The 24,974-nt window shown below is 41.4% G+C and overlaps 3 protein-coding genes across 3 annotated transcripts in view; 2 read left to right on the top strand and 1 right to left on the bottom strand.

Moving 5' to 3' along the window:
• The window catches only part of Ctf4 (Chromosome transmission fidelity 4), a 35,561-nt gene extending 23,945 nt beyond the window's left edge, over nucleotides 1-11,616 (top strand). The window contains exons 16-19 of the mRNA XM_080272107.1: nucleotides 2,384-2,532; nucleotides 6,152-6,381; nucleotides 7,005-7,313; nucleotides 11,303-11,616. Coding sequence (XP_080128233.1) covers nucleotides 2,384-2,532; nucleotides 6,152-6,381; nucleotides 7,005-7,313; nucleotides 11,303-11,491 — 877 coding nt within the window. The 3' untranslated portion in view covers nucleotides 11,492-11,616. The remainder of the gene's footprint in view (nucleotides 1-2,383; nucleotides 2,533-6,151; nucleotides 6,382-7,004; nucleotides 7,314-11,302) is intronic.
• Nucleotides 11,617-15,780: 4,164 nt separating this feature from the next.
• On the bottom strand, nucleotides 15,781-20,622 carry Chmp1 (charged multivesicular body protein 1). Its single transcript, XM_080272016.1, has 4 exons — nucleotides 20,477-20,622; nucleotides 18,629-18,873; nucleotides 18,006-18,226; nucleotides 15,781-16,934 (listed from the first exon to the last, which is right to left on the bottom strand). The coding sequence occupies exons 1-4, from the start codon at nucleotides 20,496-20,498 to the stop codon at nucleotides 16,814-16,816; spliced, it is 609 nt and encodes a 202-aa protein (XP_080128142.1). The 5' UTR covers nucleotides 20,499-20,622; the 3' UTR covers nucleotides 15,781-16,813.
• A 550-nt stretch (nucleotides 20,623-21,172) lies between these two features.
• The window catches only part of Rcd1 (Reduction in Cnn dots 1), a 50,586-nt gene continuing 46,784 nt past the window's right edge, over nucleotides 21,173-24,974 (top strand). Inside the window, exons 1-3 of the mRNA XM_080272055.1 lie at nucleotides 21,173-21,344; nucleotides 23,356-23,463; nucleotides 24,184-24,363. Coding sequence (XP_080128181.1) covers nucleotides 23,368-23,463; nucleotides 24,184-24,363 — 276 coding nt within the window. The 5' untranslated portion in view covers nucleotides 21,173-21,344; nucleotides 23,356-23,367. The remainder of the gene's footprint in view (nucleotides 21,345-23,355; nucleotides 23,464-24,183; nucleotides 24,364-24,974) is intronic.

Here is a 24,974-nt window from a genome sequence, read left to right as displayed (position 1 = left end):
CGGCCCCTCTCTCCTGGTGACGACTCAACAAGATGAACAAGATGACTGGAACCACTGCCTGACTCACTTCTTAATTTCTGCAATTTACGCGGCCTTTCCTCTAGCTTTCTCTCTGTCGAGCACCACCTCTCCTCCCCTAAACCTTTGCTTCTCTTCCTGACAGAGACTCAGCTGTCTGAGGCAACAGACAGCAAACCCTTTTCTGTTTCCTCCTACTTTCTCTATACTCATTTCAAAGCCAAAGGTGGCTGTTGTGTATATGTATGCAACGACTTATCTTGCTCTTGTGTTCCGGAACTTGATTCTTCTGAATTTTCTACTCTCTGGCTTCGGCTTTCCTGTCTTTCTCTGACTAAATGTATCTGTGCTGTTTACTTATCCCCTAATTCTACTGACTATCAAAAATTCTTTGACTCTCTTACTTCTACGATGGACCACATTCTATCCATTTCTCCTTTCTCTGAATTCTCCATTCTAGGAGATTTTAATGTTCACCACCACCTTTGGCTCTCTTTTCCTTTCACTGATCCACCTGGTGAACAAGCCTACATATTTTCTATTCATAATGACCTAGAGCAGCTTGTACAGCACCCTGTATCAGCTGGTAGGAATCCCTCCATTGCAACCAGTATGTATCAGCATGTTGGGACCCCACAGCTGATCACCAATTTATACATCAGCTTAGACATGACTGCACTGTTCCAAGCAGGTTATCAAGATACTGTCCACCTGGTCGAAGTCACTTCCGGCTGACACTTTCTCCACCAATGTCTCTCTCAGACACAGGAGATGGTGGGAATTGATGTAGATCCTGTTGAAGGAATGGTAGGTAGGTAGCATGTGCAGGTGAACTGAAAACTGAGCAGATTTATCTTTATTGGCCACAAAAAGATACAACTACGACACAGAGAGAACTCCAAGTAATACGTCCCTCTCTTTTGAATGATAAGTGTGTTCTGCTCTAGCTGGTTGGCTTCTCTGCTGGGAGTGGCCCTAGGTCAGCATATATATAGAGGTGCCAAACTCCACAGACAACTGGGATTTATACATGAATAGAAGTATCACAACTCTACCATGCACATTTTACACCTCAGTAAAGTAGTATTGATTACATTAAAATATACCAACAGGGTAAATGTTCCCCAAGACTTTAAACATATATACAGTTCATATTTCTCTATCGCCTTCCCTTTACCCTCATGTTTACGCCAGAGAAGTGCTGACTTTCGCAGGTTTAGCACTCATTTTATTCCCACACCACACTACACTAAAATGTCATTTGGATTCTTATCTCAACACTACAACACATTTTCTCTAAATATGAATAATACAATGTGTACAGTATCGAGAGACATGCTCCATTGTGGAAAAATATGTCAAACACTAGAACAACTCTACCCGTATCCCTAACCGCCTTGGAGAGAGCTCCAATATACTTGACCTCTTCCTTACAACTAATCCTTCTGCTTACACTGTTAATCTTCCCTTTCCGTTAAGCTCCTCTGATCACAACCTTATTACCTTGACCTGTCCTGTCGGTCTGGTACGGCCTGTTGACCCTCCAAAGAAATGTCAACTGTGGCATTTTGGAGCTGCGGATTGGGAGGCCCTCAGGCAGTACTTTCTTTGATTTTCCCTGGAATGATCTTTGCTTCGATGGCCAGGAGCCATCTGAGTGTGCCTTGCGCATGACGAAGGTTATTCTTTCGGGCATGGAAGCATACATTCCCTTCTCATATCATTTGACCATTGCAAGAAAGCGTTGGTTTACTCGCATTTGTTCTAATAATGTCCGCAACAAGGAGAGGGCCCACAAAGTGTACCAGAGTCAACCCACCCCTGAATCTCATCTTGTTTATGTTTTTGCCCGGAATCGTGCTAAGTCTGTTCTTTGCTCTGCTAAAACTTTGCTCTGCTAAAAATAATTTCATCTGTACTAAATGCTCTTGGCCCTCCAACTCAAATTCTTCCTGCTCCTTGTAGCACCTTGCCAAAAACCTTTCTAACATTTTTACCTCATCATCCTTCCCTCCTCTTTTCTACTCTGATGGCTGTGTAGCTATTTCTTCTACTGATAAAGCAGATCTCTTCACTCAGACGTTCTCCTCCAATTCCACCTTAGATGATTCCGGTGCTGTTCCTCCATCATGTCCCACCTCTGACTTCTGCATGGCTGACATTAAAATTTCTTCAGCCCATGTATTTTCTGCATAGAATAAAGGGTGTGGCTATATGATGTACAACCTGCTTACCTGGTAACTGTTGGTAGCTGATCAGTATTGCATGTTCCAGTTCCTACCTCTGTATTCTTCACATCTACATGAAATAATAGGAATTTGAATTTTGATGAACTGTTTTATGTACACTGTTTATGTTCATGTAGGTATGGTCGTGGGCCAAGAAAAACATGGGAGCAAACCACACAGGATGAGGAGGAGGAAGAGAATGAGAGTAACTGGACAGATCCACCACACTTGCAGGACTATGCTGAGGTGGAAGTGGAGGAAGATATAGAAGAGATGCACACACCCAGTAAGTGTTGACATAACTAATACAGGTAATCATCATTTGTTCGTTTCTTTATAAAGGCATCAACGTGCTGGCATGCGTCAGCCTTTGTTGTCTAATGGCAGCTCTCCATGCTGCTTGATCATTGGCATTCTCCCTGTAAGTCCCATATCCTTGAGGTCACACTTTCACGACCTCCTCTCAGGTCTTTTTCGGTCTGTTTCTCACAACCCTACCCCCAACATTCACACTTTTCACTTTCCGCACCCATTTGTCATCCCCAAACCATCTCAAACTGTCCCTCCTTATCACAATGTCAATATGTTCCAGTCCCATCCTTCCTCTCAACTCCTCAGTCATAAACCTTATCCCCCTCCTCCCCAGCCTCACACTACACGTCCATCCAATCATTGTCGTTTCCGTACATTTGAGCCTGTGAATATCCTCTTCTTTTACTGCCCAGGTTTCACTACCATACAGCATTACACTCCTAACACATGTCTTATACAAAGATCCTTTAGCACGGAAGGAGAGCCCTCTTAGTGTCAGGAGAGGCAACAGCTCCATGAACTTCTGACCACTCCTTACCCTTAGTAAGCTCCAGCCTCACTTCCAGCACATAACATGTCTGCTAAGTAACACAGACTCAAGTAACTCACCACCATGATCAGTCCTTTCATGCCTGACAATCTCTATATGCACTCCCCAACACACTGTACAGACAAAAATAGCATTATTTTGCAGTCTAGTTCCAATGCAACATCTCTTATACACCCAATTGTCACAGATATTTTTGTTTTTAATTTATTGTATCTGTTGCCCAACACCATATCCCATCCTGGGACAGGTAGTTGGTCAGAGGTTACATCTACAAAAATTGCCCATATGAAACATTACTATAACCAACTGCTATCGTCATTTTTAATTTATTGTATCCCTAACATCATATCCCATCCTGGTACTTAGTCCAGCAACTGTTAGGAAGTAATTAGCTGGTTTTGGTACTTTGTTTAGCTTCCAGCCTATAGAAAACATCAGCTGTACCATGGCTAGTCCCAGTATAGGGATTCACCACTCAGGCTAAAGAGATGATAAGAAATTTGAAACAGTTGTTGCATCATGGTTTTTGTGAAACACTGCTGTATTGTTTACATGCCAGGGCAGTACAATACCTCAGTCAGAACTCCAAATTACAAGCCTATTTCCTGACATACACTTGTCAGAGTTATCCTGAAAAGGAAGCATTGTCACCAGTAGGATTAAGGTAACTGGTTTTCAGTATTGTTTATTATCATACTAGGATATGTAATGTCTTTTAATAATGTTTATCATTATCAGATATGCAGTACATACTTCTGAGACAGGATGTTAGTGTTAAGTGGTGTTGAGTGGGGTTCTGGTAATGTTATACTAGGCTAGGCCTACCCGACACCATGGCAGACTCAAATATATTTTTCCCCATAAGGTGTGTTCTTTTAACACATTTTTCCAACTCACAGCGTGAGTTCAGAAGGAAATTACCGTGAGTTTGGTGAGTGCAGTGTATATGTACAGAGATGTATGTAGAATGACAGTTTGCAGTATACCATCAGGTCTCATTTAATTCTTTAACCGCAGGTATTGTTTTGACCTGACTGCCCCCCACCCCCCTCCACGGGGGTTCCAGCCAAAATGTAAACAAACATTTAAACCTTTATAACTCTGCACAGAATAAAGCTAGAGCAAAAAATAAGGTACCATTAGAATGCACTAACCTTCAGCTTTGCAGTGATGTAGGTTTCATGACTTAGTGGACTTTCACTGGACGGACAGTGCCAGTAGAAGTGAGCGATCTAAAATCACTATTTTTCGCCCCACACACCAGTACCAAATGCCAACCACACTCTGATAGTAATACTATAAACATATGTGAACACTGCACATACGATAAACACTCACTCTGTATTCACTGAGGTAGGTAAAAGGCACTCTAAATGCCTGCACTTCACTGCCGCATCAGCGCCATTGTCACGCACAAAGCTGGACAGAGACTGATGCGTGTTTGGGCAGGGTTGGGGGAGGGCCCCGGGGGGTTGGAGGAGGGAGGTGGGGGTCAGCTGGAGTGAAATAACTGAGTAGCTACTCTCCCTTGAAACAGTTGGCACGTGGTATTCAAAATATTCATGAACATTCCAGAATGACACCCGCAGTTTGGTCCAGTTTTTTCAATGTCATTCTGGAATTACACCCGTGGTTAAGGAGTTAAACACCTCTGAGAGCAAGGCCTTGTAGCCACCTTGCTGTTTTTAGACCCTCAGCGGCAAGGTGGCCACAAGGCCTCACTCTGAAAGGTGTTTAATCGACCTGATGGTATATTGCATACAGAGATGTACATGACAAGGGTTTAGGGTGGGTGGGAGTGGCAACAAAGTGATATGAAATGTCTACATTGTTAGTGAAAATATTCAGGTAGGTTTGCTTATGAGGTGGAACCAGGATTTTGAAGGCTTGAATGGTATGTGAATGATCGTGTGGCTCATTTTACTGGACATGCAATTTCATTCTACTTTTGTGTATGTTTATATGTTTTTTCCTCGCGTGGACAGAGTCCGATGAGTATAGGTTTTGGTCGTTTGTTTGTTTCGTTGTTTGTCAGCAACATTGTGGCAAAATGGCTGAATGAAATTACATGAAGCTTTCAGGATATGTGGGCACTGGCTGTCAAAGAGAGTGATTAAATTTTTTAGGCAATCAAGTGACTCTGAAAGATCAAAGTTAAGGTCACGGATTTTCGGAGAGCTATAACTTGAAAAACAGTTGAAGATTGAGATATTTACTGTTGGGAACATACAGGATCTCGTAATATGGGCTTTCATTTGGCACCAAGACCTTTGGCCTTGAAAGGTCAAGCTCAGGGTCACGGATATTCAGGGGGCTATAACTCAAAACTCGTTGAAGGTGAGATATTTACTATTACCAAGATATAGGAAGTCTCATATGATTTTTCATTTGGTAGTGTGGCCATTGACCTTGAGTGACCTTGAAAGGTCAAATGCAAGATCACAGATTTTCAGAGGGCATAACTTCAAAACATCTGTACCACTTCCTTAGACTTCATTTGTGCACTGACACTAAATGGCAGAAACGAACCAGTATTTAACAGCAATAAAGTAACTGCTGTCAAACGAGGTTTGTTGTGCCCGGCAGCACTTGTTATTTTTTAAATCCTACTTCATCCCATTTCTAAGGTGGGCATTAGAGTGGGGATGATGCCAACATAGATGATGAATATGCTTGCACCAGCAGCTGTGTTAACAAGGTTGCTTTTCAGAAATGCAACAGGCGTATAACCTGATCAGCCGTTTTCCCCACAACCAACCCCCTGCTGGCAACAGCTGCATGCAAAGAAGGGGTCTTGTATTTGCACCGGGTCATTCCTCTCACCTTCCAAAACGCCTTCAAGAAAAATGCCACTCATATTAACCAGTCCAGGAATATGTTTTCATATTCAAGACAACACCAGATGATTAATTCAGCTTAAGGAAGATCTCTTATATTGGAGGGGCAATTGAAGGGTATATCTAACCTCTCCAGTTTGAAAAGAAACTAAATCAGGTCATCTGGTAAAAATAGATATAAAATTCATTAATTCCCTTCCCCACAGCCAACCCCCTACTGGCAGCAGCAGCACGGAGAGATGGGGAGTCTCGTAACCGGCCTGGGTCTCACCATTCACCCTCCTCCAAAAACCCCTTCAAGAGAACTGCCACACCCACATCCACATCCAGCCTTGGCAGTGGCAAACGAGGCATTGACATCATTGACCAGTTCAGAAAATCACAGAAAAAGTCAGATGCCAGTCCAGTACTAAGGCCTGTTGTAAAAAAATCACAGGTATGAGTCACTAGAAGTTGTTGACATTTTTTTTTCATTATCATTATCGTCATCATCAGTCATCATCATTGTCAGTCATTGTCATCTTCAGTTATCATCATCATCATTCATCCACCAGCAGCAGCAAGACCTCTTTTTTTCCTCCATGGGATGGGGTGAGGCAGGGTCCAAAGAGCCAGAAAACACAAAAATAATAATTAAAATGATAGAACAAGAAACTAACCAAAATCTGCCCAGTTGAATGGGCCACACTCCCAGTCACTCAGTATTCAAGCACCCAGAATCCTGACTCCACCTCACAGGCGTAAACACCAAGACTTATGCACTTCATACCACTTATCAGCCATAGTTAGTCCATGATTTTCACTTCACTGGGATAGAACATGGGTGCCAAACCTTGTCATACTCTCCATACAAAATTCTTCCTTCATGGTAATTATGTGGTTTAGCTTGCAGTCCTTAGAAAACTTCAGCTGCACCATGGTTAACATCAGTATGGGGATTTGTTAAGAGGAAGCATGGCATTACAGCTGTCAGTATGAGAGATCTCCATGTAAATGTGGGAAACTGGGTTTGGATGATGAACTACTATTGGTGTCTCACATAACCTTCCCTTACCACAGGGCAAACAGCAAACAATACCAAGACGAAAAGCCACAGAAGCCGAGCCGTCTCCAAGCCAACCATCTTCCCCAAGCCCAGCTCCTGGCAAGGAGAACCAGTCTGAATCCTCACAGGACTCCACCCCACAGCTCTCCACCAATCCATTCAAGAAGCAGGCTACTCCAGGTGCTAAAAAACAATCCGCCCTTCAGCTGTGGTTGGCAGACAATGAGGAAGAAGTTAAGAGGCAGTTTCCTGATGCTGGGGAGAAAGAAATGCTGGCCAAGGCTGCCCTCATGTTCAAGGACTTGGATATTGAAGTAAAACAGGTGAGTTAGTGGCTTGCATCTGTATTTACCTTTTCACTGTGGTATGGTATGGTATGAAACCAAGGGTGAGATGGAGGGATAGAGCAGGGAGGTATATGAGAGGGTGGGGGGTGAGTTGGGGGGGTGGCCAGCAAAATGGAGGGGTACATACCTAGGATGAGATGGATGGATAGAGAGTGAGGTGTATGAGAGAGAGGGCAGGGTGGATTGGGGGGTGACCAGCGAAATGGCGGGGTACAGGGCAACATGGAAGCGATATATGGCTACCCCTTAGGGGATTGAGGCATCTGGTAGGCAGACTGTAGTATTACCTTTTTTAAGTCATCTTCCCACCACCAGACTACAGTATTTTATTCAGCTTCAAAGAGCACTCGAGTAGTAAAGGGGTTGGCGAAGGGTATATATAATCCCTCCAGTTTAAAAATTCTTCTAAACTTAGTGAATTTGTTTACAGATGACAGTAAATAAAGTTAAATTAATAAATAATTGAATATAATAAATACCGTAGACATCTTTGTGAAAAGAATAAAGTAATACTGTATAAGAGAGCCTCATACCAAGCACAAAATAAAATGAGATGTCCTTGTAGTTAAGTGATTTAACTGTGGTGTAACTTAATGAATTCTTGCCTCTCTATGTAACTTTAGTTGACAGGCTTTCTCATTAGCCTGGATTTGTATATTCTGAGCACCAGTGCACAACGTAGGGAATTTAGCGTCTTATATATGACGTAAGAATTTGACCATTATGTCTGTCTATGTATCTATAGCCCGATGCTAATCCCGCAAAGGGTGACCACAGACAAAACGCCTGCAAGTCGCTCTGTCACCCACCATTTGACTACCTACCCCCCAATTCACTCACTCCTCCCTCATATACCTCTCAACTCCATCCCTCCACCTCATCCCTCCACCTCACCTACATACACCCTCTTAGTCAGTCTTTCATTCTCCATTTTCTCCACATGTCCAAACCACCTCAGTGTATTTCTCCTGATCTTTTCAACCACATCCACATCCACCCCACAATGTTCTTTCACTTCTTCATTCGTCAACCTGTCCCTCCATGTCACTGCACATGCTCCTTTCAAGTAACTCATTTCCACTGCTCTCACACTTGACTTGTTCCCCTCTTGCAAGATCCATGCCTCGCTTCCATACGTCAGGGTAGGGATCACAATACTATCATGCAGTGACTGCTTAACTTCATTCTCACCTCCCTATTTCTCATCACTGCTTTCAGTGAACCAACACCCTTCCTTCCCTGCTGTACCCTTTCATGCACTTCATCCCCCAAAGTTCCATCCTTACTCATCACACTACCCAAGTACTTGAATGCATTCACATTCTCCATATCCTTGCTATCCAGCCTCATCGTGCATTCTGTGACTTCATTCCTCTCAAACACCATAACTTTACTCTTGTTTACATTAATTTTCAGATTCCTCTTCCTACACACTGTCCCAGATTCATTCACCAACCCTTGCAACTCCCATTCATCTTCAATCAACAATACTGTATCATCAGCAAACAACAACACTGGAATCTTCCAAATCTCACCCTCTTTCATTAGAGCCAGCCCCACATCCACTGCCCTACCTTGCACCTCCTTTACAACCCCATCCATGTATATATTAAACAGCCATGGAGACATTACACAACCCTGTTTCAGTCCCACATTGAGATCAAAGAACTCACTCAGCTCACCATCCACTCGCACCGTAGCCCTAGCTCCTTCGTACATACTCTTCACAGCACTCAACAATTTCCCCTCCACTCCATATATTGTCATTACCTTCCATATGCCTTGTCTATCTATTCTGTCATAAGCTTTCTCCAAGTCCGTAAAGGCAGCATGCACTTTCTTTCCCTTCTCTAGATACTTCTCCACTAACATCTTAGAACAAATATCTGATCTACACACTCTTTTCCCTTTCTAAATCCCCCTTGTTCTTCGCCAACTAGCTCCTCTGTCATATGCCTAACCCTATCAATGAGTATTCTGCCATATGTTTTACCAGTCACACTAAGAAGGCAAATACCCCTATGGTTACCACATACTTCTCTCTCCCCTTTTCCTTTGTATAAAGGAACAATTACACCTGATTTCCACTCCTCCGGAACCCTTCCCTCTTCCCAAGCCAATATACATAACTTCCATATCCACTCCACTACAATCTCACCTCCGTACCTCAGCATTTCACCACACACTCAATTCCTGGGGCCTTTCCCGTCTTGATCATCTTCATTGCTTCCATTGTTTTCGCCCTATTTATCTCTTCCTCCCTCCACTCATCTCTTGTTCTCCCAGCCATTCCCCAACCACTTACACTCGCACTGCTCTCACTCTACATTTAACAAATCCTCAAAGTGCTCCTTCCATCTTCTCAATTTCTTTCCCTTCTCCACCAACAATTTATTATTCCTATCTTTCACTCCCCTACTATTACCCCTTTCACACTGCCTTACTTTCTTTACCTCCTTCCAAAACAATTTCTTACTCTCCCTCTATTTCACACTCAGATTCCTCCCAAACTCTTCATCCACTTTCTTCTTACTCTCCTTCACCAATCTCTTCACCTCCCTTCTCCTGCTCACATATACCTTTCTCTTCTCTCTCTCATCTTCTCCCCTATCTCTACTCGCTAGCCATTCACTAGATGCCTTTTTCTTTTGTTCCACAGCTCGTTTCACCTCATCATTCCACCATGCTGTCCCTTGCACACCCCTACATCTCCTCCTCACCTCACTCCACAAACCACCTCACATGCTGTGCCTATCTCTTCTGTGAATATCTTACATACGTCTTCCACCCCTTTCATCTGCTCTAACTCGTACCTTCCCAATCTTTCTTCCACTATGCTCTTATACTCTGCCATTTTCTCACTGTCTCCACTCTTCTCACAGGAGCTGTTTCCTCCTGTCTTCCCCTTCATCTCTTCATTTTCTTTGCAGCCATACCTTGGCCATCACTAAGTGATGATTCGAGATTCCATTCCCCCACCCTCTCCACACTCTTGCATCCTCCACTTCCCTTCTCATTCGCTTATCCACACACACAGCCTATCATTGCCTTTTGTTCAACAAGTTCACCATCCATCCTCCTCATAACTCTCCATGTATACCTGTGGATCATCTTATGCCAAAAGTAGGTGTTAGATATTGCTAACCCCTTACCAGCACAGATGTCCAACAAAGCACTATCATTCCCATCTGCTTCAGCTGGCACACCCCACTGACCAACGACTCCATCCACTCGTACATTCCCAACTTTGCCATTCGTGTCTCCAGTCAAAAACACTCTCTCACTCCTCTCAAACTTGTCCATGCATGCTTCTACACGCGCCCAAAACTCATCTTTCACTCTTGCCACTCGGTCCTCTTTCGGTGCCCATGCACACACAATCGCCCACGATTGTGTACCTACTTTCATCCTCACCCATACAATCCATGCACCCATTGTTCCATACTGTCTTATATTCTCCTTCCACTTCTTACTTATCGTCAGACATACTCCCTCTCTTGCCCTCTCATTCTCATTAACTCCTGCACATATTCCTAAACCGTACTCCCATTCTCTCACCCTTTCACCTTGCCATTTAGTTTCAGTCAGTCCACATATATCCACTCTTGCATCCTCAAGCACCTGCACAATCTCTCTCTCTTTCACTTCATCATTCACTCCTCACATTCCACGTCCCTACCCTCAGAATGTCCTTTGTCCGTTCCTTAGTCGTCAACATATGGTCCGTCCTGGTCCGAGGCGCTTTATTCGCTTGTTTAGTTAGTTCATTTTACCATTATGTAAAGTCAGAAAATTCTGGCCTTTTATGCAACTTTAGGAACTTCTTTCTCTTAATTTAAAACTTATGGAATTTATTGTCTGCTATGTAGCTTGAAGAATTTCTAACTTTCAATTTAATATGATAATTTCTTGCCCATCATGTAACAAGGTTTCTCACTGGCCAAGATTTGTCTATTCTGCCACAGAAATACAAGACACTAGCTGCTAGTACTGCCACCCCAACTAGCACACTGAGTTCTGCAACCCCTACTCCCAATGAAGAAGACAAAAAGCGCAAGATAGACGAAGATACCCAGGAATCACCAGCAGAGAAAAAAGTCAAGGGCTCAGGGATCAGCAAACTAGCAGGATTTGCATTTAGTAAAGCATCCTAGCTGAAATGTAAGTTGTTTTAGTAGAATCTGATTGTAATTAACCCCCTTTAGCATGAGGATATGGGTAAGGTTCTCATGATACCTCTGCATAATTATGTTCACCTTAGGAAAGGCCTGTGTGAATGGACATAAACACCAAGCTGACTTTCACATTATTACAGATCTAATCCCCCCCCCTGAACTTCCAGCAGCTGGCTAGTTTTCAGTGCTTGGTTTACATTCCAATCAATGAAAAACATCAGCCATACCTTGGTCAACCACAATATGGGGATTCTTTATACGGAAACATGATGTCATTTTTAGATTAGAAGTATTTAAAGGACAGAAGGGCTTATCTAATCCCTGCAATTGGAAAAATCACTTCAGAGTTAAATTTAACAATGTGGATAGCAACCATCTAATATGAAGGTCATCCTCAGGCTAAAGGGGTAATTAAATTATCCTTGCAAACAGCAACACACTGCCTTAGAGGGAAAAATTATGTTTAGCTGGATAGAAAAGAAGTCAGTGCATTAGAGTGAAAAACTTATGGTTTAAATTTTTTAGTACTGGTGAGTTCTTTCTGAATACAAATGTAAAATTCTATATTAATATATTTTATGTAAATTTTCAATAAATTCAAAAATTTGAATCTGTGTGTTGTAATCAGCAAGTTATCATTATGGGTATTTTTAGGGAAACATATACACTAAAGAAAACTTCATATATATATATATTGCATGTCATAAAAAAAAATGAACATTTGACTTTCTACAGTCTGGTTTTACAGCACTGCAAATTGACTTAGGATCTCCCCTCATAAGGTATCAAAAAACACAGAAATCATACTATATCACAATGTTTGTTTATGAAATGCCATTCATTAATATGAAATCATGTTTCCCTTGTTCAGGACCAGTTGTATGCATTTGGGCATGGAATCACTTAGATATCTAAAGTAATCTAAGGACATTTCTTTGCACCAAACATTTGTCAGTTCAGTCTTGAGGTTGTCTGGATTGGGTGTCTTCTTCTCTGCCGTGATTTTCTTCATCTCTGCCGAGCAGTTTTCTATCGGATTTAGATCTGGAGTATTGCCAGACCAGTCGAGGACCTCAATCTGATTATCCTGAAGCCATTTTGTTACCTTTCTTGACTTGTGACATGGAGCTCCACCTTTCATCATCAAGTTCTTGGGAAGAAAATAGAGGCCTCCCCTTCCCATTTCACCTGAGAAACACCCCCACACCATTACTGATTGTGGGTGCTTAACAGTTGGCACCGTGTAAGCAGGGTCACATCAACTATGGGAGGCAGGGCGACGAACCTTGGCAGAATGCACCTGGAGCACTTGAAATGTGCTTTCATCAGAAAACATAACTTTCTCCACTCATCCGATGTCCAGTGTGCATACTTGTTGGCAAGCTGAATGTGCTGTTTCTTCATCCGGTCAGTGAGAAACGGTTTCTTGGCTGTGGTGCAGCTTGGCAGACCCAGCTCCTTCCGCAAACGGTGTTGGATAGTTCAAATTGAGACGTCTTGTAACAGCTGGGGATGCATTCTCTTCAATTCTGCTGCTGTCATTTGAGGATTCTTGGTTACTTCCCTCTTCAGAAGTATATCTGTACCTCTGGAAGTCGTCCTCTGCTCTGGTATGACATCAGGTGGCAGGCCGCGCACTGCAGCAAGAATCTTCATAACGGTTGACTTTGCACGTCCAGTACATTCACAAATCGTGTTGATAGGGACATTATCCTGCCTCCATGCAATGATACAGACCCTCTCATCCCTTGAGCAGTATTTTCCAGGCATGACAACTCAACTCTAGGAAAATAACAGGGCAAACAGTAATGCACATGAAAAACGAGGGAGGTGCAAGCTTAAGAGCGTCGGGAACGTATACGCCCACTCTCGCTTCTGGGCAAGCACTGACGTGCTAAGTGTTTCACCACCTCCTGCCAACACCAGAGGAGGTGCCAGTTACTTCTTGCCCCCAAAATTCACTTGGTAGAGGTGGAAACACAAAGCAAAGACAGCCAACTCTCCCATAGCAATTCTGTGTTTAGGTCCTAAGTCAATTTGCAGTGGGTGTACATATACAATCATCCATAGAATATATTTTTGAGGGTGGAACTTAATATGTTCTATATCTACTGTGATATATGTTTTATGTTTTTGCTGTCTCCAGACAATTTTATTCAGTTTAGGTCTCCAGACAATTTTATTCAGTTAAGGAGAAACAATTTGAACTGGAAAGTTAGAGCAAGTTTCCAAACCTGGATAAAATTGTATGGCCACAGCATGATGTTAGACTGAAGAGGTATTTTATGTCCAAGCTTCCTCTTCATGGAACTTTCAGAACTAAATCATACTATGGTATTTTTCATGCATATTCATTCACTATCACTCTTCCCACCTTGTCTACAACTAAGTGGGGTAAATATAGTTTAATGGCATAGGAAGTCATTGGCTGGAGAGGCAGATCTTTCCCCTCACCCATCCAGTATGACAGTCTTTTGCAATAGCTCAGTCGTGCTGCTACTACTACGTAATTTTGTTAGGTTAAGGCTTCTCTTCGTGAACCGTTAACCCCTTCTTGCGCGGTTCTGTCAGTTCATCCTTAATTTCATATCTGCGCTGTAACTTCCACATGCATGGACAGATTTTTATTTAACTTCTTGTGATTGTTCCCCATACCATGATGGTGTGTCGCGGGCAGCAACCAGCCATCTACTCCCAAGGACAGGGTCACACTTGGGATTCAAATAAGGTCAGGTGCTGTCAAACCTGCATTGTATACACAGTACATATGTATGGTTATCATCTGGTAGGGGACTTTATATTGCAAGGCAATACTTCATTCACTTGTTCCTACTACCAGACAGTTTTGTTCTGGGAAAGACCTCTGGCAATATAAGGAATTGTTTAGTAGTTGTCATAGCCCCAGGATCTGATGGACTGCAGACTAAAGTTGCCCTTCTTCTGCAATCTGCAATCCGCCTTTCAGGGTATAGGAATGAAACTGAGGAACATTTGTTTAACCAGGCAGCACTCCTACCTGGCTATAATGGTAACACCACATGAAGGCATCCCTCTCCAGCAATAATACAAGGGGTTAATGAAGGATATATGCACCTCTAGTCGAAGTCTCTCCAGAGATGAATAAAACTGTCTACAAAAGGCAAGAAGTGTGAACATCAGTGGTAGGGATGCAAGAAGCAGAACAAAACCAGGCCTGGGAAGAGGTCATAGAGTGTGGCCTAAGGGATAAGAGACTGAATAGGGGGGGCTGCCAGAGTTCAAGCAGCGTGGAGACCCACTATAGGTGACCATGACCAACGCATGCAAGCAAGTTGGAGCCTTCATAAATGATACGATAAAGGTAGCAATAAGCAAACAGAAAATGTCACTGACATGGGGCTTAGGAAACGTTTCAGAACTGTACGAAACTGTTAGACATTATCAAGGTTAATCTCTAACCAGCAAAATACATCAATGTAATGAAGCGGTTAAAACTAATCGAACTAACAAAGCTTTACAGAATAAGATAAACTCAACAACAGGCTGTACATAACTTACATAGAATACAATTATAGTTAAAGGTAGTCTGATACCAGATGTCAGCTTACACTCAACAAAACAGTAATTAATACTGAACACTGATCTTAATTACCTCAATAATTTAAACATCAAGACAGTCCATGGGGAACACAAGATGCCTAGAAAAATTATCACAATTTCCATAAACATCCCATCTATCAATAGTAAACATACAGTACATAGAGATTTTCCTATACAGGTATTTCAGGATCCATTACTGTATATATGAAAACTAAATTTAGTAGAGTTAACTCAAAATAATCACTAGAATACTCATGTTCTTGATCTGGGGATATTACAAACTGACAAATACCATAATACATATACTGTACAGTATGATGGAATTTGCTATCTCTACAGATAGAACAAGACACAGTAGTCAATTAGGTATATTTCACAACACTGCCTAACAAATTAAGGCCCCATAACCTATCCACTTTATGGTACATTACACAGTATTAAATTTCTTTTAATACACTTAACAGATCTTAGTCTATAGGACTCTGATGATGCGAGTGAAGATCAAGCCTGGAAACCTGCTGACTGTACTCTTGGACTAGCTCATGCCATAGGTAGAAGTGATCAGATTTCACTTAGGTAATAAGTTGGCCAATAAACGGCCATGAAATAAAACCCATGTAATCCTATCCAACCCAAGCACAACAAGCCATCCTGACACTCTAAAGTCCCCTTACAAAGGCAGTGTATTACTGACTGGGACAGAACTACCATAACTGAGGGTTAATAACAATCTACCTATTGCAGATTTGTAGCTCACTTAGGTATTTTATTCTAGCTATTGCCAAATGATGATACTCTGCTGAGGTTGACCCTTGCCTGGGAAAAGGATTAGAAAAAAAAATAAATGGAATATCCTCATATTAAATATTAGGAAACCTATACAGTACTGAGGAGAGAGTACATTTCTCAAAATTCATGTATGGTACCATCTATTAAGTCAGTAATCAATTACCTGGGCAAAAGGAAAATATCCTAGAATCATAGTATAGGATGCCATATATTCAGACATTAACCCCTACACGCCGAGGGTTTTCTGATATCGCACGCTTCTCCCTATGGGAGGTATCAGTAATGGAAAAAAATACCACTACTTCAGACCCTAATATCTGCTAAACTATAACTGCTAGAGAAAAAATTAGATACATAAGACTCGCCAACTCTTCCTCATTCAAATGAAAGTATCCCAATATCTTTAGGTGGTCCTGTCGATAGGTAAGGATGAGTTAACATTCAAAGGGTGGCAGGAAGACGACTGCAGCTATACACATCAACCGACATTGCTCTGCGCCCAAAACCATGACAGCTATACACGTCATTCGGCGCGTAGGGGTTAAATCAGGCCAAGTCTGTATACTGCATCTCGCATGTTAAGAAATTCTACTTTTCAAAGCACAATAACACTGTCTAGTTCTTGCATGCCAGAACAATATCCTTGTTATATCACTGGCTTGGGGAAAAGTTATGGACTTGATGTGCCTCAGTTAGAGGACTTAATATTACCTTTAAAAATTTAAACTACAATTTACAGTACTCTTGAATAAATACAGTACTGTATAATTCTTCAGATATCCATAATGTAAGAAAATATAAAGACCAGCTTTATTAAAAGAGGAGGCAGGCTCAGTGTGTAGCACAATGAACATAAGGAAAAATCATTTGATCTACATGCACGTCGTGGCCAGTAGGGTTTCCTGAGGCTAAATAGGTGAAACCAAGGTGAAGTCAAGCATTGCGGAGCTTTGCCAGTCTCTGCGTGAGTTCATCCTGGTCTTGGCTGGCCTGTGTTGCACTCACACCAACTGTTGATGTCCCTCCTTGTGGCAGCTCCATGTTCAGCTCCAGTCTGTGATTGTGGTAGATATGTTTAATAAGTGTACAAGAACAAAGCAGTATAAAAAAACACATAGTACAAGATCTGTCCAATGTAACTTGGCTTAAAAAATAATCTCTATCTTGAATGCTAAGCTGTGAAAAAATTTTAATGCTAGAATATAGTGCTAGTCACAATGAAGTATATATATATATATTTTTTTAATGTGTCCGACTCTGGGCATAGGCTTCACAGCCTGCTATCAAGGCCCAGCAGTCCTCCTACATTCCATACACCCCTACATGTCACCACTTCGGCGTTAACACCCACTGTCCATATTGAATACATGCTAGGGCTGTCTCATACAGGACTGGTGTACTGGTATTAACGGGGGTATTTTTATGACATGTCAGCGGGTCTTCTGACAGATCAGTAATGCCTGATTTAATGAAATTCAAATCCTTAAACTGTTCCCTGCTCCAGCGGGGATTTGAACCTGGGTCCGTCAGAACGGCAGGCCACCTCTTTAGCGATCAGCCACTGCCTCCCCCAAATATTACTTTAAGTGGAATAGCTTTTAGTAAAACATGCTTCTGGTTCATGACTGATGGGTTAAAAGTGCCAAAAATACTCATTCTGACTTCAAAACAACCTTATTATGAATCAAGCAATGCTGAAGCAAGGGCATTTTGTTTATTCATCACAAACTTAAGAATAAAGCAACTTTAACCTCTTGAATTTCAGTGGTCCTTTTTAGTTAATTCTTGCTGCTACCCGACAAATCAGCTTAGGAAATGCTTCTCATACTGCAAGGGTTTATTTAGGTTATATTTAACCCATCCAGTTCAAGAAACCTAAATGAAATATTAGGGAGTTGGCAGAGATAATATAATGACATCCCTGACCTCTGTTGAACATCATCATTCATTTATAAAGGCTCACACATGCTTGTATGCATCAGGCTTGGTCTCCTAATGGCAGCTCTCTAGGCTATTCAATCTCTAGCAGCCTCTCTATTCAGTCTCTTGTCCCTGAGTTCACATCTATGAACTCATCCCAGAAAACAATCTACCGTACTTTCCTTGAGTGTTCATGCACACTTACCCTGCTTCATCTGCCACCTGGGACATAAGACCATTAACAGCATCCTGAGGCACAGCAGTAGTAGTGGTCTGGCTCATGGCAGTGTCCATGTATGAGCTCTGCACATCCAGGTCCTCAAACTGGTGCTCAAACTTGTCCATTAATGCAGAGATCTTCTCAAGGTTCATGCTCTTCATGGCAGCATCAAGATTTTTCACCACACCTGCCATGCTCTGTGTCACCTGTTGGATATATGACTTGATAGCAATGGTAATCTGTACGACAGTATCTTCCGACTATAATAGGTAAGAAGTACCTTAATGTGATTTGTTCATCTCTGGATCACTAAAAAAATGAACATGCAAATCTCACAAATGCAATATGGTACTTATTAGAACTTTCTCATGCTTCCAGCATTCTCAATTTGAAGACATGAGTAAAGTGTTATAAACTTTATGGAAAAATAACCAGGGGCTGAAAGCTATTAAAAGAAAGCCAAAATTTATGTCCATTATTTCTCAGAGGTTTGAACCAACAGCATTAAAAATATAAGATGCAGAGCAAACCACAGCTGTGTACATGGTGTGAGAATACGTTAAAAAAAGAAAGAGTTAAGCAGTAAATGGGTAGACTGTGTTGCTAACCTTGCGCTGTGTTACCGCTGTCTGAACTCTTGATGCCACAGCATCAACTCGGGCAGCCATTCGCAGATAGTTGAGGGCCTGGCTCTTGTTGCGTATGGAATTCTCAGCATGAATGCGGGCACCATCCATGTTCCCCTTGGCTATTGCCTTTTTAAGTTTTACTTTCTCTGCTTTCTCCTCCTTCTCACATTTTTTGGACTGCCTCTCCAGGTCCTTTGCAGCAAACTTGAGGTTGAAGAGATGTTCTGCAAAGTGAAATTTAAAAATTTATGAATCCTAATGTCTGTGATGATTGTACTCACATTCCTCACAAAAGAGATCAACTTTCATTTTTGTACAGTGCCACCAGCAGGGTCTTCTTCCACTGTCACAATGTTTTGCCTTCTGAGGTGAAGTGTCATAAGTGCGACAATTTGTGCTGATGCCCAGAGGACAAGCACCAGTGGCTATTTAGTCACAGCTTTCTCGTGCCCAAGATAAAGAAAAGAAAGAAGTGCAGGTTTGTTACTAGCAGCCATAAAGAAGGAGGTTCATGAACCTGAACTAGTACCTCCCATAAGGTAAATCATTTTTTTTTTTTTCCCATGTGAGGAAGAAGAAACCAAAGGCTGAGCCCACAAAACAGTTCCTTCCAAGAAAAAAAACAAAAACAATACAAGAGCCAAATTCAAGATCCATTCATTGTGAGATGCCTGGACACACTGCATTTGAAAGACTGGAGATCATAGGAAGTTGGAAATGACAGGAGACAGTTCCAGAGTTGACCTGTTGAATAAATGAAGGACTGGGAGTAACAGTTAACTCATGCAATAGAGAGTTGGACAGAAAAGGAATGAGAGTTTGTTGCTAGACAAGTGGTCGTACAGGTGGAGGGATGCAAGCAGACAGTTCAGAGAAGCAGTGACCATTGAAGTTGTGATAGAAAAGAGATAAAGAGGCACATTTGGTAATAAACCATACTGACGCCAGTTAGGTCGGGGTCTGAAACATACCCTGGTAGCATATCATCATGATCCAATGCTTTGATAAAAAGTTATTGCCAAAAAACACTGTTCCACTGTCTCTGGAATCCATAGTAGGTTAGGTTACTTTTGTTAGGTTAGGTTAGGTGGCAATTAAGAGCTCCCACAGGGTTAGGAGGTAAGTAACATTATCATAGTCATATTAAGGTTATTATTCATTTGCACAACAAATGAGGCCTCAAAACAATCAAATGAACTAAAAAAACTATCATTTTGGAAGAGAAAAATAACAAAAATAGGAAATGGCAATAAAGGAAATATTTACCAAAATTTCCTGACTCAGTTTCACCCCTCTTTTTTTTTCCTTTCTTTCTTTGCTTCTTTTAAAGTCTTCGTCCTTCTTCCTTGTTCATGTCTTGGATGATAATGATATTTCTAAGCACTACAGTCCGTGTACCCTTTAACTTATGGGCATTTTTCGGCACATTGTCCATTACTCTTCCTTCCCTTAGAGTAACCAATATTGGCCTAACCCTCGGCTTTGAGTCTATGTTAACCTGTGTGTCTGATTCTCTGCTGTATTTCCACCTAGGATTCCCACTAGACCTACCTACCTTTGGAAGCCCCCAATTCCTATCAAACCAAAACTTCTACCTAAACCTATTCTAACCAGAAAATCCTTGCTTAAACATCTGTGAATTATTTATATAGTTCATTTGACATTGTCCAGCTTAAATTACCATACTGCCTCAAACACCATGATGTACACAATACTACTATAAAGTAAATAATTCGACAAATACTATAAATGTGAGTTGCATTGTAACTAGACAATAAGCCAATTTAACTAACAACTCTCTGGAACATTGCTATTCGATTTACTTACTCTCCATATTCGCTATGGACATGTTGGCGATTGGTGTCTGACGGGGAGGGGGAAAAAAATCTACACCCTGGGGCTAAGACGAAAAAGAAGGGTTGCTGACTGAGAATTAAAGACAAGGAGATAAAATGACACAAGTTCCCGTGACGATGGTGTTTACCCCTATGACGTCACGAAACCTGGTTGTGCAATTTCGGTCGCCCTTGGTACTTCGGAAGCATATTTTTAGTTATTTTTAGGGATATTAAACAATAATATAAATAAGTGACGATATCTTCCTACATTTTCTAACTAAAGAAACCGGATATTTCAATGTTTCACTGTAATGTGGGTCCAGTAAATATATACTATGAAATTCCTACGATTGTTCGTTCATTACTCATCCGTGTGGGTAAGATTTTGTTAACTGAACCAACTGAAGTTAAAAAATACTATGTAATCAAAGATCCTATATGAATTGCTAAAATAAATTCTGAAACAAATTCTCATTGCAAGAGGCTAATTTCCGTTAATTAATCAAATCTAATATATTGGAATCATATTAAAGCATGAAAATACAAAAAGAAAATTCTGTCTGCTGAGGGAAGACTCAAAATACCGATGCATTATGAGATGCAATCATGCAAAGAGTTGTAGTAAGGTGGATTCTCGTACAGCTGGCAGAAGCTGGGAGCCATCTTGCAGGGCAGTTATAAACACGCAGCATCCACTCTTCCGCTTTGCCGAGCCTGGCGAGGATCTATTAACTAATTAATGTTGCATCCCAGTGTACTTCAAACGCGTGTTGGTAACCGTAGAGTGATGCGGTAAGGATATGTGTTGGAGATACCTTGCTGTTGACGAATTCCCTCATCTACCTTGAAAACTAGAGGTGTGTTGAGTTTTAATATTCGTCGTTTTCAGCAATATATGATGCTCTAAGTTCATTTGGTTCATTTTTGGCAGATTTGTGTGTCATGATTTAGTTGCAGCACCACTATCATAATAATATTAGGCAATGTCATTAAGTTAATGCCGAATTACAATTTTTCCAAATTCAGAAACATAACCCTGTTATGGAAATGGAAACTCTCTTTTCCCCCAAGTATTACACATTTACCCATCCCCTAGGGCAGAAGGGGAAAGAATACTTCCCCAGTATCCCCTCCTGCCAAAAGAGGCGGCTATAAAAGGCCTTTTGTTTCCATGTATAGTACAATACAGTACTTAGGTTTGAAAGGCGTCTCAAAGGTTGGCCATGAAGGGGGATGCCACCCATATGTAATTTTTCCCATAGGTTTATGTATTCACAGTACACGAATTCCTAGTATGCAACTTCCTCTGCCGCCCATATAGGCGCGTACTAGGGGGATGTGCTGTATATGGCATGTGTTAGGAGTGTGATGCCGTATGGTAGTGATGAGCAGTAAAAGAGGAGGATATTTGTTGGCTCAGATGTACAGAGGTGGCAGTGATTAGATGGATGTGTAGTGTTTTAATGCAAGGCCTGGAGGAACTAGGATTGCAATCAAAGAGTTGAGAGGAAGGATAGGATTGTAGTGTATTAGTGGTATGATTAGGAGAGGTAGATCAAGATGGTTTGGTCATGTCAAGAGAATGGAAGATGACAGTTGGATGCAGAGGGTGAGAGGTGTGATTGTCGAGGGCAGGGCTGTGAGAGGCAGACCAAAGAATACCTGGGATGATGTCATAGAGTGTGTCCTCAGGGATAGGGAACTGAATGTGGGGGCTGCCAGAGATCAAGCAGCATAGAGTGCTACCATTAGGTAACCAAGGCTGACACATGCAAGGCAAGCCTGTTGGAGCCTTTATAAACAATACTACGATATAACAACCCAAATACTCGTACATTATAAACAGAGAAGGATATGTTAAGTCCTGACTGTAGAAGAAATACTGGACTGTAGGATTTCACTCCAAGTTAAGTTAGGTCCCATTGGGTTTGGTGGTTGTAATGGTAACTGCCAATTTCATTTTGCCCCCTTCTGAGTGCAAGGACCTGAGGCAAGGCTACCATAGCCCAAAACATGTAAGGCTTGGAGATGGTCCTGTGCTCATGGTAGCATTTGTATGATAGAAAAACTTTAACGTCCTCTGGGACTAGCACCCATCAATATCCCTTAGAGGGGTGTTCATGAAATCAAATGCTGACAGCTTAACAAATTTGTTTCAGACAGTTTTTTTGCACCAGATAGAATGTCAATGGCTCTGGCAGTATTTACTATCTTCACTAAATGCAGCATGATCTGACCCAATATTTCCATGTTCTGTACTTCTTCCCAGTAAACTGACTGGACCCTTAAATTGATTCATTATAAATCTGTTCACAATAATGAGATCTAGTCATTATTAATCAATTTGTTTTCATAGAAGTTTTAGTCAGTTTAGGAAGGAGCTCTTTTGGTGAAGGGGTTAATGAAGGCAAGCCTGTATTATGTGAATAATCAATATCCAAAAAACACTTCCTATGAATAACAAATTGTGTGGAGGTGGCAGGAGTAATATAAAAATTAGATGATGGATGGACGGATGGATGGATAGAAATGATGTCATCATAGTGACAGGTGTTAAATGGCACTTGAAGACATCCACCCTGATGGATCAGCACTGACCTTTCTGTTCTTCCCACCAACCACATACTACTAAACCAAAAATTCCAGTCATCATCCTTGGCATCAGTGTCATCATCATCATCATACGATAATTACTGTATAGGCTAATATGGTAGTCATTACCTACCGATAATGTTACAGAACGGTATGCTGCTGTATTGATATATCACACCATTTGATGATGTATGTAAAGTGTGAGTTATTTTACCTTGTGTGATTTGTGTCCCTATTTTAAGTATTTATTTGTACTGTACTACATATTTTTGTTAGGCCTCCGATGTGATGGAGAAGGATGAACTGATCCGATCCCTGTTGACATCACCTCCTGTCCATCCAACTCTACCCCAACTCTCTGGACCTACACTCTCACAGTCCAGGGTACGTTGCCTGCCAATGTTAAAGCTAAAGACCATGCTGTAGAGTATAGGCTGCCCATCTAGAACTATTTTGATTAAAATTGCTAGGCAGTAGCTGTAATAGCCTAAGATACTGCAGTTGGTTTGTTTGTATCTGTCACAACATGGCCACTCCTATAGCTTAAGTACAAAGTTGTGGGTGCATGAAGTTCAGTGAGCCTTAGTTATAGAGCAGTAATTAGTGCCCTTGATTATTAAACTCATTTTACTTGAATTTGGGCAAGATTTCAGTCTCCTTCACAGCATATATCACATAGCTCAGTGGCAGAAAAAGACTATATACTGCGGTTTTTCATTCCTTCCATAACACTTCTTCATGACTGACACCATATTCTTGTGTTTTGTTGTTGTTGCAACTCAGCAGTCAAGATAGAGAGATGGCAATTTTAGGCCAAGTTATAAATCCAACTTTTAATCTTACTACATTTAGTCATATCAGAACTGAAAAGGGTTGGGCATCTTTGTCAGATAAAAACAAACCAATGATAGTTTTTTTTTTTTTTTCTTATAGGTAGGTAATTTTTTTCTGAAATAACTGGCAGTCAGAACATAGAATATATATATATATATATATATATATATTGTTATTATTATTATTATTATTATTGTTGTTGTTATGCTGTCACCATCATTTTCTTAACAATGAATGCAGTGCAAGAGTACAGTATACCATACCCTGCAGACACAGGGTGGGGTGGGGTCGTCAGGTGTGAACTCCCCTTCATTCCGGCGACCAAGTTCATCACGGCCTGGGTCCCCACGAGGCGCTGGGGGAGAAGGGGGCATGGGGGAGGGGCGGAGCCGAACTCAATTTGACCCTCATGCACGTTTTACTACAGTCTTGAGATTGGCTAGCGGACAGGTGGGTTAATTCTGCTAAGGAGGTTATGTTTTTGCCAGTGTTGGTGTGTGTGTCTGTCTGTTAGCAGTATCATTCAAAAAGTTATGAATGGATTTTGCTGAAATTTTTTGGAGGGGTAGAGTATAGCCCAAGGAACAATCCATTAGATTTTGATGATGATGTGGATCGTCATCAGATCCAAGAATTTTTTTATAGGATTCTTTACTCTTGCGGGATAGTGGCAGTTTCAACATTTTTGCTCTTACCTTAATAAATAATCTCCTGGCAGAGGTTTGCAGTCTCAGATTGCTCTTGTTTGGGATTTATTTATGATCTGGCCATCACTGTTGTGTGCTTCGGTATCAGAACGAAATACACATGAAACAAACTTTCCCAGCCTCGGGCTCCTATGCTCCTGATTGGGCAACATAAGATTGGATGATGGATAGATGGATTTAATGGCACCATATTTCCTGTTGAGGAATCCCTCTATTGGGAATGGTCATGGTACTGCTGATGTTTTCTGTGAACAAAATAAAGCTCACATACAGTTCATCATGTCCTCACTGTAATATAGGCCCTTACACCATAGCACTCTCGCCTCTTGTACCTCATGTTCACAAAACAGACAT

Source organism: Coenobita brevimanus, chromosome 49, assembly GCF_032717465.1.
Source record: "Coenobita brevimanus isolate Jiangsu-jjx chromosome 49, ASM3271746v2, whole genome shotgun sequence".
Lineage (NCBI taxonomy): Eukaryota > Metazoa > Arthropoda > Malacostraca > Decapoda > Coenobitidae > Coenobita > Coenobita brevimanus.
The sequence above is the reverse complement of the archived record's forward strand: the minus strand, read 5'-3'. Positions and strand labels throughout refer to the sequence as shown.

Bases quoted from the DNA above. Each gene is read 5' to 3' on its own strand.
- Chmp1 (XM_080272016.1), bottom strand. From the start codon at position 20,498: ATGTCCATAGCGAATATGGAGA. The intron at 18,874-20,476 runs GTAAGTAAATCG...TTCACTTTGCAG, and splicing joins GTCCATAGCGAATATGGAGA to AACATCTCTTCAACCTCAAG. The intron at 16,935-18,005 runs GTAAGTGTGCAT...CCACAATCACAG, and splicing joins CAGGTGGCAGATGAAGCAGG to ACTGGAGCTGAACATGGAGC.